General features: G+C 39.7%; 1 protein-coding gene across 2 annotated transcripts in view; it reads right to left on the minus strand.

The window, feature by feature from the left end:
- Nucleotides 1-10,129, minus strand: part of rhpn1 (rhophilin, Rho GTPase binding protein 1) — a 20,688-nt gene extending 10,559 nt beyond the window's left edge. Inside the window, exons 1-4 of one of the 2 annotated variants that reach the window (XM_085775118.1) lie at nucleotides 10,106-10,129; nucleotides 9,841-9,946; nucleotides 6,973-7,088; nucleotides 265-393 (exon numbers count right to left, since the gene is read on the minus strand). In XM_085775118.1, coding sequence (XP_085631244.1) covers nucleotides 265-393; nucleotides 6,973-7,088; nucleotides 9,841-9,946; nucleotides 10,106-10,113 — 359 coding nt within the window. In that variant the 5' untranslated portion in view covers nucleotides 10,114-10,129. The remainder of the gene's footprint in view (nucleotides 1-264; nucleotides 394-6,972; nucleotides 7,089-9,840; nucleotides 9,947-10,105) is intronic. The other variant, XM_085775117.1, reaches the window with a different exon arrangement.
- Between the last annotated feature and the right edge of the window lie 3,653 nt (nucleotides 10,130-13,782).

Here is a 13,782-nt window from a genome sequence, read left to right on the forward strand (position 1 = left end):
AGGATTGTGTATTTGATGAGTTTGATGAGGGAAACCAAGAAATCCCATGAACCTCCGTAGCGTAGCTCTGAGCAGCTCACGGCTCTGCTCCGCCGTTCCAAAAATAGCTTGCACTGACAATTAAAGGTAACAAAACCTACTCCTAAAACTATAGGGATAATGCCAAAATGTTGAACTACCCCTTTAAGATAAATGTTTAAGTTTTCTCTCATCATAAATCTCTTTACTGATGATAAGGACGAACAGTGAATGAATCCCGAGTACCTGTCGGTCTGGTACGCCTCCATGTTGCTGTTGAGCTCCTCCAGCTCCTCCTTCAGCAGCTGCAGGTTGGAGTTGACGAAGCTGAGCTCCAGAGCCACCGTCTCCCTCACCTTGTTGTTGGTCGTCGCCCTGCACCATGAAAAACACACACACACACACACACACACACCCACACACAGTGAGATATCATCTTTGATTAACAAATCCGATTTGTTTCCTTACAGCAGGAGACACAAAAAAAAACTCAGTCCCTATGGATCCTGTTATATATCTGAGTTTCTTTACTGTTTACTGTTGAAACAACTTTATCTTCTGATTTAAAAAAAACTACAAATACTACAGAAAATTAAGCCTGATAACAATAAAGTACATAAATCAGGAAAGCAGCTTGGATCAGCATCCAGTACGTAACACAACAACAACAGCAACGACAAAAACAACAGATTTATCAATTCAATTGTGAAACCATCTCTGGTATCAGCGTCTGTTCTATATCATTTAGTTTATATTTCTTGGGTTTTGGACTGTTGGTCTGGAAAATGAACATCATTTACAATTTTCCAGCATTTTCCAACTGAACTGATCAATTTAAAAGTGATTGAAATGTGGAGATATTATGAACACAAGTTTCAGCTGTGACAACTTATATGCGCTGTACATCATGTTCATAAAAACAGTTCTTGTTTTGATGCTTGATGTATAAAATTGATTTGTCGCTAATGAAAAAAGTGAGATGTGAATTTGACGATAAAAACTGTGCTTTAATAATTTAACCATAGAAGGATACACACACACACCAAAAAGTCCACTTTACTTTCACAACAAGTCTTGAATGCATTCATCTCCCTCTCGCTCTCTCTCCTCCATCATCCTCCACTCATTCACTACAAGACTCTCCACTCCTCCTCCTCCTCCTCCAACAAACACAGAGGGGAGTGTCTTACTAAGACGTAAGGCCAGCTCACACTGCTGCTGGGGGGGATTTGAGATGAAAAACCACACAGTGTTCCTGGAAATCTGAGTGAGGCATCAATGGGTTACCGTGGTAACTAATGATATACACTTTTGTTGTAGAAGTGGCTAAGAAAATCCCCCTAATTATGCAATCATTAAATTTTCCCCCACGGCTCAGGACTGAGACTGAAACACCAAACCAGGAACAAGAGGAAGGAAGGTGAGAGGGAGAAGGACACACACAAATATAATGACTTCAAGTTGAGCAGAGAAGATAATTTAAATACTAGACACAGGGAACAGCAGTGGAGTCTAATTCAATTCAAACTCGTCTCAGTTTCATAAGACAACAGCAAAGACTAAAGGTCTCAGTGCTGGATGAGTCATCCGATGCATCATCATTATCATCATCATCAGGAGGGAGATCTGAGGAGGAAAGATAAACACACACACACACACACTTCATACTAACTAACAAGGTGTGGCTCTCTAACATTAACCCTGCTCACTGAAATGTCAGAGTTAAAGCAGAAGTAAGTGATCCGGTCGTTTTGGCTAACTTCTTGTCAGCCAATGGAGTTAGCAGTCCCCGCCCTCGTCCCTACGTCACCACATTCACGCGCATCCCTTGGCTGCACACACAGAGAGGACCGCCCCTTTATGCCGTTCTCTCTCCTCATTGGATAAAACTTGTAGGATACAAGGAAAGTTCTCTCCTCGGCTTACAGCAGAGCAGAGTGACTGACAGACCCGTGTTTTGGACCAAACACTCTATATAAGGGATTGCTGTCGGAAGATATAACTATTTAAGACTTATATTAACACAAACATTCCGCTTACTTCTGCTTTAAAGATAAAACTATTCTCTCATTCAATTATTGTCAGAGAAATAATCACAGTGTTGCGATTATCACGATTATTATGCATTCATTTATTTCACAACACTATAAATGTGTAAAATCAAAAACAGTCAAAATATAATTATTACATTACTCATTGTTTATATATGACCAATTATTAATCCCCCAGTGGAAGTGTTTGAAATATTCAGGTTATGAATTATCATCTATACCACCATGTTTACATTTATTTTAATCATTTTTTGTTTTGTTTTGTTTTGTTTTGTTTTTTAATACAAATGACACACTAACATTTAAATTCCTACCAATTCAATGTTCCGTGAGTTAAATGGACCAGTATCTGAGCATTTACCCTTATTTTGGCGCACATCTGCCGATATGGTTCCGACATAATCTTTTTTGGGAAGCGACGGTATTCAGGAATCTTTGCAATTAATTAAAATTGTGGCGTTTAATACCGCGATTAATTGTGAAAACAAGTATTAGTAAGATGACAGGACACACACAGACTTCTCCACAGCGTCCCGACCTCCACCTTCACAGTCTGACACTTTTACAAACAGGTCATAAAAAAGTTGGTGCTTCAACTCCACCGCTAACTCTATGTACTAACTTTTAATTTTAAGAAAAAAGTTTTCCATTTGTCAGGATACTAAATAAAGTAACACTATGTGGTTTTTCGACCTTAAAATAATGTTTATAAAAGTGGTAGAAAAACGGTTAATAGGATGAATCGTACCACCGCTGCACGGAGACGGTGAATCTAAAAAAAAAAAAAAAGAGAGAAAGTGATCGAACACAAACCGAACACAGATAAATATCAGACCGGTGTTGTTGCTCATACAGCATACAGCATTTACGATTACGACACAGGTAGCAGACAGCTGCTCTTCTCAACCAGAGTACTAAAAAGAAAAAATAAGTGCCTACAAAAAAGGAGAAAGAGAAAAAGAAGGGAAAAAAGAAAAGATAGATAAACGAGCTGTGTCCATTGCTATTTTGCTTTTCTTGTTATTATATGTTTCATCATCTTTAATTTTTTGAAATAGTGTATACTATTGGTGTTGATACTAACCCAATGCAAGAAAGGGGCAGGTACTATACGTTTTTCCTCATCCTGCTCCTTTTCATTTATGGTGATTATGTGTACATCATGTAAATATGTGCAATCATGTGTAAACCATGAAAACCATGAATGGAATAAATCGAAATGAAATGAGTACTAGCCTCAATCTTACATTGTGTTGCTTTAACCAGAGCAAGTGAATTTTGCAGCAAATGTGTTCTATTCAGTTTGTCAGTGCACTTCTGATACATTAAACTGAACTGTGTTTAGATGTAAACCGTGTATGTGTACAGTACGATGAGACATAATAATAACCATAATAACTGTCTGGACTTGGTCTTTGTGTTTTTTGGGGGTTAAACTTTTCACCTCCGTTAGCTTCTGTCAGGACAATCAGTTACCTTGGCTGCACAGCCAGAAAAATGTGATTCTCTCTCTAATCACATGACCAAACTGGTCTGAAACACGCAGCTGAAGCTCACCTTTGAGCTCCTTTTAAATAATGTTAATCTCTCCAGTTAGACCACTTTACATTCACCTCTCCCTCCGCCAGTCCCTCCTGATTTCTCTCTCTCTCTCACACACACACACACACACACACACACACACACACACACATACACCTATATCTAGGATCAAGCCAAGGGCAATCTGATTAGTCAGCTTTAAATGGGCTGCCAAATATCCCCTTCACTCACACCCACTTGCACGCACAACACACTGCAGCTTTTGAGGGGAGAATATAACTCTTAATAGAAAGTAACAGAGGAGCTGAAAAACACTTTTATTACAGTGACACTGTAATAAATAATAATCAGACTAACTGAGATGTGGGGCCAGGATTAAACTAGTTACTGTTCCTCAGCTGGGCTTTCCCACAGAGAAACACACACACACACACACACATACACACACTGCAGCGAACAACATGATGTCTTCATCAGCCAATCACAAGCCCTGATGAGTTTACAACCCATCTTTCATCTGTAATTAGCATCTTAACCCCCCCACCCCACCCCTCCTCCATCACCATCATACCACGACCCAATTCCACAACAGTTTCAGACTGAGTGAAGTGAAAAAGAAAGCAAAATGTTGTGTGTGTGTTCGTGTGTGTGTGTGTGTGTGTGTATGTGTGTGTGTGTTCGTGTGTGTGTGTGCTCTATTCCAGTTGACCGGAAAGGGGGGAGGATAGAAAAGAAAAAAAAAAAAAAAAAGGTCTGACAGTGCCAGACAAATAAGTGGGGGATGAGCTTGCTGCCAGGGCTTCGTCTCTGCATGGGAACAGGACGGGAGGTTGGACACAAAGCCAGCTGATTACAGGCCGGCAGCCTGTGTGGGGGTCCTCTTTGTGTCTCTGTGACCCACCGTCCCAACAGAAAGGGCAGGAGGACCTGTTTTATTTCCCCTAAACTGAGTCATCACCTTTTAGGATAACAGCCTGAAACCAGTCAGAAGTGGTGGTGCCAGGAGGGAAATAGAGAGAGAAGAAAAAGAAAACATCTCTACCTGTCAAAGAGTCAGTCCAGACTCCACAGTGAAGTTACAAACTGAAAACTTTGTCAACTTCATTACTCAGCTGTTAAAGTCCGTAACATTCCAGCTTCTCAAAGGTGTGAATTTGCTGTTTTTACTGTTTTACATTTGGCTGAAAATACCTATTATTATTTTATTTTGATTTATTTCTTTATTTATTTAAACCTTTATTTAAACTCGGAAATATATCGAGGAGCAACCTCATTTGCAATATAGCCGAGACAAAACACAAAACATTTGAGGACAAGACATAACACAAAATGCTTGAGACATACAAGCATATCCGAAATACGAAATACCAAAACGTCAAGTGACAAAGATAACATGAAAACAGAGAAGTCTAGTTAAAAACAGGAGCATTATAGGCTAATGATGCATTATATCAATGATAATACAGTACTTTTGCTTTGTGTTTTCTTTAACATCAGACAAAAAAACTGTAAATCAACACATTTATAAAGTTATAAAGTTCATGTTAATGGGAGTTTTTGCATGGAAAACAATTCACTGATTTCCAGTCCAGTTGTTTCAGCTCTACATGTATGTACTAGGCAAAATAAGTAAATATGGGACACTTTTCACTTTTACTGTGAAAAGAGGCTCAAGAGGCTTAAAAAACAGTGAGACTAATTAATTAATGAAGTGTTTGCCCTGCTTTCTATCATTCATCTATCTGTGATGTTAATTAGTTGTAGCCTAATACGTCCTGGGATAATAAGGGGGTGCCCTTTAGTTGTCTTTTAATTAAAGACGCTGTTGTTTTTCGACGCTGATCTTATTAAATTCTGACACGGCGACTAAGAAGGAGGCAGAAAGCAGCTCCTTGCTTTAATTAACTCGCTCCTCCTTCTGCTCTAGAGTCGAATGTTTATGAGTTTGAGGGGAGAGGCAGCAAGTGTTTTTTCAGACTGTTGCACTATGGGGTCATTCATGTTGTTCTCCAAACTGCCACAACAAAGTTTCAGTATCTGTACGAACATGCAGAGCCTGAGAAATGGTTAAGGAAGAGAAGAAAGGGGGAGAGAGAAAGAGGGGAAAAGGCACAGAGAGAGAGATGGAGAGACGCTGCTGAGGATAAAGATGATGCTAATGTTCTCAGAGAGAACACTTTGATGTTCTGCCACCGTTTCTTTTTTCATTTCCCTCATTTCTTCAGCAATAAAACTCTTGCATGCTGTGTGAATGACAGCCTGCTGCTTAAAAAACACAAAGCCAACACGGTTCATTCTGGTGATTAGCCCTGATGGAGCTCACGCTGCAGAGGTATGTGGCCTTCAAACCACTGTTTTGCAGAAGTATTAAAGAAGAAAAAAGAAAAAAAAAACATGAAGAGGAGGCACAAGCATGTATAATAACCCAGGAAGACGAAGATGCACAAGCAGACAGACACATAAAAAAGTGTGTGAACACAAACTGAGCCATAAAACTGGGTGGTGCTGCTGGTCTGTGTGTGTTTTGAAGGGGAGTGATCTCTGACCTTTTCCCATCACAGGACTGCACCACAAATGTGACAGAGCTAACAAGTTAACAAAGAGCAGCCGACACACAGAGAGAAGAGAAGAGACACTGAATAGCATCCATCAGTGTGTCTCAGAGGAGAAGCTGAGGAGAGAGCGTCTCTCTCCACCAACAATAGGTCGACCTCACTGCTGAAGCCACGAGAACCGACACTGTGGCGAGAAGTTGATGCCAAGAAAACAACATGTGGGATGGCAGCGACAAGTCCACTGCAACTTGCAACTCATTATTTCATCTGTGCATAAGACAGACGACAACTCAACTGATGAAGGCTGAGTGGTGTCGACAATTTGATTTGACACCGAACTTTGACTTTGCAGGGTTTCTGCTATATACAGTGTCGCCGTCACTGCTTCATAATCGGGTCTGAGCAGGTGCACAATAGTAATCTACTGGTAACCGTTAGTAGTTTGTAAACTTCCTCAAGTGTCTCGATCCGCTGGACAGCGCTCGGTTCATCAATAAACAACGTCAACGAGGTTATTACAGCCCATAAGTTTAACATCACATGTCCGTTTCTGTTTATAACCTTTATAACCTCTTCAGCGCTGACGTTCTCACTACACACTGGTGTGTTGACAATAACGCGTGACGATGGCAACTTATGCTGCACCTTAAATTATCTGATGTTTCATCTAGGTGTTTTCTTATTGTTCTGGTGTGTCTCTGTGCTTTAAATTGCAAAATATCTTCATGAATTGCACAGTCAACAACAAACAATGTACACTGTGAGTGCAATATAAAGAAAAAGCGTCCGTCTGACCCGGGCCTCACCTGAACAGGTTCTCTGCTCCGGCCCTCATGCGCATCTCCTTGTTGATCTGCTGGTTGATTCGAGCTCGTCTGTGCTGCAGTTTACTGCGCTGAGTCTGGGCCAGAGGATCACAACCCTGCAGACGCAATAAAGACAGAGAGGAGGCAACACAAGTTTAATTGATATGGATATTTATGTAGTAGATAGATAGATATATAAACCATGATGAGTAGAAAGGGGTGGGAATTTTTGCAGACTTCTTCCTACTTCTTTTTTGAACTTGTGCATATTATGATTTGATGATACATGTATCTTTTTGTTTTTTATAGTTTTTTTTTCCCATTTTAGACACAGATTTGTTCGAAATAAATTAATTTATTCAATCACTTCAGTGATGAATAGTGAATTATGTGTTTCATAGAACATGATCCGAGTAAGAAGCATCTCTCTCTGAAAGACAAACAGTAAATGTGCCGCCATGTGTAAAAGAGTTTGCAAACAATATTCACACTAATAGGTCGACTTATTTACAGTACATAATTATACATTTTGCAAAAAGAAAATCCTGACAAATTAACCAACAATCATCGACCAAGTTGGAGGCAGCTGGTTGAGAAAACTCCTCAACGTCGGCTACAGAGAGTTGTTTGGTTTGGTTTAGATCTGAACTGTAAATAACAATAGCTTATAAGTGCAATTCATAGAAAAAATATTGTCTTACATATTATAGGAAGTACTAAAAAAGACATTATTTTGATTTTTGAAAATACCACACAGAGGAGGTATGACAACTTCACAGTGGTGTTTCAAGTTATCAGTTGCACCAGAGTGAGACAGGACATCTACAAATATAATGTGGATAAACAGTTATACATAGATAACAAGTGAACCTTTCATAGTCAGTAAACTATGGCTTTTCAGTGGCTGAGCTGATTGGTGGCAGCACATCACAGGCTGGTCCGAGAGCTGCACTTCAAAGTAAAAAAAAAAGATGCTGGGTGTGTCAAAGAGCGTTTTAGAGATGTGAGGTGGAAATAATCGTGCATGGTGCTGCTGCAGGAGGAGACACCTCTCCCCCCAGCACTGCAGCATATGATGTTTAATAGAAAAAGAAGTTGCTGATATGTCAGAGTTGTGTGTGTGTGTGTATCTGTCTGCAGATTTAAAGGCCTCTTAAATCTGGCTTCAACAACAGGCGTTTTGCCAACAAACGCCCCAAACAGGTGATTGTTAGAAGTCTGCCAACTGAAATCAGCGATCAATCACACAAGACCCCACTGTTTCACACTTAAAAAGTACACATGTGTACAGTAACATGACAGATGGAGCAGCTGGACTGTAAACACACTGACTGAATACTCCCTTATTCCTTATCCCTGCGGCTCCCTCCATCTCCTTCTCTACGACTCCTGCAGACAATTTGTGTACAACATACTGTACTGTACGGACAAATGGTTTCTCGTTTTCTCACACTCTTTCTCTCCCTTTATCTTCCCAGTTCCCTCTCACCCAGTTAAGGTGTTTGTTTAGCATGCGCACGTCAAGTAATCCTCAGAGTGCCTGTGTGGATTAGGCCTCTGGCCGCGCTCCCACCTCCTGATGCTCCACCACCAGGAGGGCAGGAGGATGGAGGCTGCTCGACGACATCTGTGTGGTTAAAATCTAAAATAGCCCGTGTGTGTGTGTGTCGAAAACCCCCAGTGTCCAGGTGACACTTTCTCTCAGCAGACATCTTGTTTTTCAACGTGTCACTTGCAATTTTTCTTTGCAGTCGAGTAGCAGAAGGTCAAGTGCCTTGCATAAGGGCAACAGGACTCTATGATCATTTCTCCACCAGCTTTTTAAGTGCACCCACATCATCTTAAAGTAATTAAAGTTCCTAAATCAGGTTAATTCAATTCTAAAAACTACATACATTCCCACTTTTGTTTAGCGGTTTTGGTTTTACAGTATCTGTTGTGGCCTTCAGATGCAACAGAGATGGATCAATTTCTTTGTGATGTGAAGCATTGATGAGCAGTGCATCATGTGCATGTGCACACTCACCTATACACGTATGTTCCCACACTGCTTTTATCACAACCCATTGCTGTTTTCTTGTTGTTACTTTCCATTACTCAGTGTTGCACAACTGAATTGCATTTACCTAATGTATTGGGGGAGTGTGCAGAGACTTATCTCAACATTTGGGTATTTAAAACTGGTAATATCAGCATGATGAGCTGAGGTTTTTTTAAACCATGACACTTGCATGATTCCTGTTGCTTTATAACGGTAATAAGCACGGTGGAACAGGTTGACAGAGACAGAGCATGAGAATCTCAACAAATGTCCTCAACTTCTTCACATGACTGCAGCGCGAGACAGTAGTGAGACAGTGCAAGTACATTTTTCATCTACTTGCCCATGTGCAACCAGTATATCTTTTTTTTTAAACACTGGTGAAACTGACTCAAACAATCTGGGATGGGGTCTGTCATTACAGGTGGCAGGCAGGCCAATGTATGTGTGTGAGGATCATAAATGACAAGGAAACACAAGGAATTTGCTTTGCAAGTCGATTTACAGTGTTTGCCCCTACATGCTCTGCTTATGCACTCCTAAAATGTGAAGTTAGAGGCCACTGAGTTCCTATAGTAAAAGAAAAACAAGTTTAGGAGTATGATGGCCTGACCCCCCTGCACTTATGGTTATTACCTTGTTTGTATTTTTATTTGACTTTTATGGTCAGTCTAGGAGCAACCAGGAGGCATTTCATTTGATCTTGGAGCCCTGGTGTGTGTGTGTGTGTGTGTGTGTGTGTGTGTGTGTGTGTGTGTGTGTGTGTGTGTGTGTGTGTGTGTGTGTGTGTGTGTGTGTGTACATTACGGGGTTTGCAGGTGTCTCACCTTTCGGATGCTCCCGTTGTGGCTGCCCTCAGTGGGTAACGACAGGGGCATGTCGTCGTCCGAAGCACCGTCTGACAGCGACATTTCAAACTCTCTGTGGAGAAAACTATCAGTAAAAGTAGTTTTTGTTTTGTTTTTTTAACCTCAAAGTGTCCCATACTTTCCATACATCACTGTTTTACTATTATCGGTTGTTAAGTTTAAGCTAACGAGACACGGTTTGTACTGTAACGTTATGACTTGCCTTGTCACAGGTTCCTCAGACTCCTCCATCGTGAAGCAACGACACCGGCGACTGGAAAGTTCCTACATGTCTCGCAGCTTTTGTGTATTTTGTTGTATATAGTTAGCCACCAACAGCAGTACACAACAATAAACAACTTTTTCGACCCAGTTTCTACTCTTTACATCGTGAAACAACCTCCTCCCTCCACCTCCTCCCTCCTCCTCCTCCTCCGCTCGCCTTTTTTTCTGACTGGTAGTGTGCAGACTGCAACAGCTTATTCGTCGAGGCGGGACGCGAGGGTAGAATCCAGCCAATCACGTTGCAGTCTGCGAGTGTGACAGCACCTGTAGCCAATCAGAGGGAGGATTAGGGCCAAACAACAGCCGAAAGCGACCAATGACAGAGAGCCCAAGGCGTCCCCTCACTCCGCGGGCCGTTGCTATGACGACGTCCGGGTTGTGGCTGTTGTGTGCGAGCTCCACCTCCGTGTAGGTCTGAAAAACATGATTATGAACAGTTTTATTTATTTATTGACATAAACATGTTTAGATTATTTACTATTTCACATTATTGTTATTCTTTTTTAATGTATTTTTTAGAGTAGTTTTAGCAAGCTTGCACACATTGTTGAGTTACATGTGAGAGTGTGTAGCCTATGTAAATATGTGTGGTTCATAGACTGTAAAAGTGTGGTTATTAGATGAGGGTGAGGATGGGGATGGAGATAGTTGGACTGTTGTCTCTGTATGTGCTTGTGTTTGAATGTGTGATTAGAATAAGAGTAAGTATGTGCTATTCATTTAACTCTATTGTATATTTCATGATTTGGTGCTCTTGTTCCCCTTTTGCTAGTTTACTCTGTCTATTTTTAAAATATTATTACATCAGATCATATCACTTTTATTCAACTATCTTAATGTTGTATTCTGTCTGTCTCTTACCTGCCCAGGGACTACAGGTGGAAATTAGCAAATGTTGCTACAACCTAGCTCAAGGCATCTTCTTTTTGTGCATTGTCCCTGTTTTAAATAAATAAATTCCTAATTCCTAAAAACTAGCTCCAGACCCCCAGTAACATTATTATGTTGACCATGAATGAAGTGTTTTTGTTTGTTTGTTTTTTAATATCCATTTTCTACTGCTTATGGAAGTGCAGGTCATGTTTAGGCCTAATGATTAATTATATCATTAGGCTAGTAGTCATTATCATAGACGGATAACATTGTGATATGCATTTCATTTCAATTCATTTGAATACAATTTATGCACTGGTTTGTTGTTTTTCTTGGCCACAGGCCTTGTTTTGTTTTGTTTTTTGTGTAGGCCTATATTGTGTATATTTTGTTTCTGGAGAAATTCATAGATTTTTTAAAACTAAAGACTCCATTGTGCCGTAGGCTATCCAGGGGTTGGGCTTCTTCTTCCCTGTTTCCTGAGTGACTTTCTCACTTTTCTAAATTCCTGATACCTTTTTGCTGTGTTCACACATGAGTGAAAACACCCTCAGGTAATTTACTGCATGACCTTAAAAGAAGAAGAGTTCATGGTCTGGGTTTTCATATCTTTCACAACCCCAAGATCTCACATGCTAGATTTCCATTTTAATCTTTAATATATCTAGTTGGGTGATGATCATCATCATTCTTGCCCATTTCCATCCTCATAATGTCACCATTTCCACCATCTCGTCCAGTGAGAGTTTACTTATTCACACTCTCAGCAGTTTTCCAAAACTTCTTGTCAGACGAATTCATCCTGATCCAATTTATTTTAGTTCCATGAGACTGGACACAACTTGTTTCAGGATGGTGGGGACATAATGAAATGTCCTGACCCACTCTTTTTGTACATTGTTGCTGTGTAACAGAGATTGGTGCTCATCTCCAGTGCTTCTCAATTTGTCTGGCCCTACCTCCATATGGCGGGTCCTCCTGTCCTGGTCCCCGGCCAGCCAGTTAATTATAGCTCCTTTGGAAATCCATGACTTTCTCCACGGAGGCAGCTGGTCAGCTCCGAGGAGACGTCTTCCACCATTAAAGTCTTGGGCGGCAACCTTGAACTCAGACCACTCACCTACAGGAAGGGATTAGGTTGGGTGGACAGAGATCCTGTATGGGCAGATTAATGAGGACTTCAGCTGATGAGAGTAAACCTGGAGTTTTAGTGCATTAGTGGAAAAAAAATATATGCAAGATTAAATCACCATTATGAACACTTATTTGTGCAACATTCACACATTCAACATAGGACAAAAACAATTTCCCATTCTAAAACTAATGTTGTCACTAGTGACGAGTAAAATCTTGTACTAAAGGCAAATATAAGTCTTGTATGCAACATTTTAGGAGATTGTTTTTATTCATATTAACACTGGGTTGTCTTTACTGGTGGAATAACAAAGGCATAACTATTCTAAGGATGTTTTTTTTTTGTTTTTTTACATGTGCATTATTCTGTAAGACATTTCTTTATCTGTAATGTAGCTGTAACATAAAACTAAAAAACGTTTTAAAAAGGTTTTTTTAAAAAAAAATGCTATCTTTAAACTCCATTCAATTAAGAGGTCATAATACATAAACAGCATTAAAATACTATTTTCAAATCAAATCAATCTGGGCTATAATAATAATAGTCATCATAGCTATATGTTTTGAAATTTTGGGATTTCTCATGTTTTCTTTACTTTTTTCAAAACAATGACTTGATTATTTGACAAAATGATGAGAATAATCATTTGTTTCAGTTTCAGAGAGTTAAACATGATCCCAACCAACTAAGCTACAACAGTAAAATGTTTGTCAGACATTAATGTACAAGACATTTTTAAAGACAAAACCTGTAATGGTACAAAATTAATTTTCTTTTGCTTGTAAAGAAGGTAATGTACTGGGTGAAACTTTTTGATTATCCAAGTAATTGAACTGCTATCAGCGTTTGGCCACTTGGGGGCACTTTCACACAATAAATATCACTAAAGAACCTTTTATTTTGATACATATTTGACCACAAGCCAAAGGTTTTAACATACTTTTTAAAAACATTTTATAGACTTGTATTTTACAGTTGTAAGACTATTGGGAATATCAATACAACACAAATATGATATTTTCTACATATGGGGGAATTTGAAGACTTTTGCAGTTCACATTAACAGGAAGTTTCTGGTAGCCTACATGAGCATGTGTGACATTTTCAAATGATCAATAATTTATCATTTTTAGTGTGTGTGTGTTTCTCAACACAGACAACGAGGAGGACCTGCTGTCAGGGTGAGAAATGTCCATGTTGAGTCAAAGTCAAGCGACTGAAAACGATGAGGACGGAGTCAATTTTCTGGCTCATTTAATGATCATTTTAATCACAATGTACTGTGAACTAGAGTCACCGCCTCATGGTCGTATCCCTCCGCCGCTCTGACTAGAGTTTCATGTTATATCCCTGTTTTTCTAGAGTCATATAAAATATTAACTATCTGTGTGAAAAATGTTGCCATAATTACTGTGTGAAGTCACGCATAATGCCTAAAAAAAATTAGTTAAATGAGGTCACTGTGAAAATCAAATTTTGCACCTTGCACTTTATCTCTCAGAAACTCTTTAGGTTCCACTACCCATGGAAGTGTTGTCAATGTCAAAAATGTCAATGTTTTATCTCGCTATAGTTGTTTTGTTATGTCCTTGTTGTCTGCATTGTTATGTCGTTTATAATACTATGTT

Source organism: Trachurus japonicus, chromosome 4 (assembly GCF_045865225.1).
Source record: "Trachurus japonicus isolate A0001 chromosome 4, Traja_1.0".
NCBI lineage: Eukaryota > Metazoa > Chordata > Actinopteri > Carangiformes > Carangidae > Trachurus > Trachurus japonicus.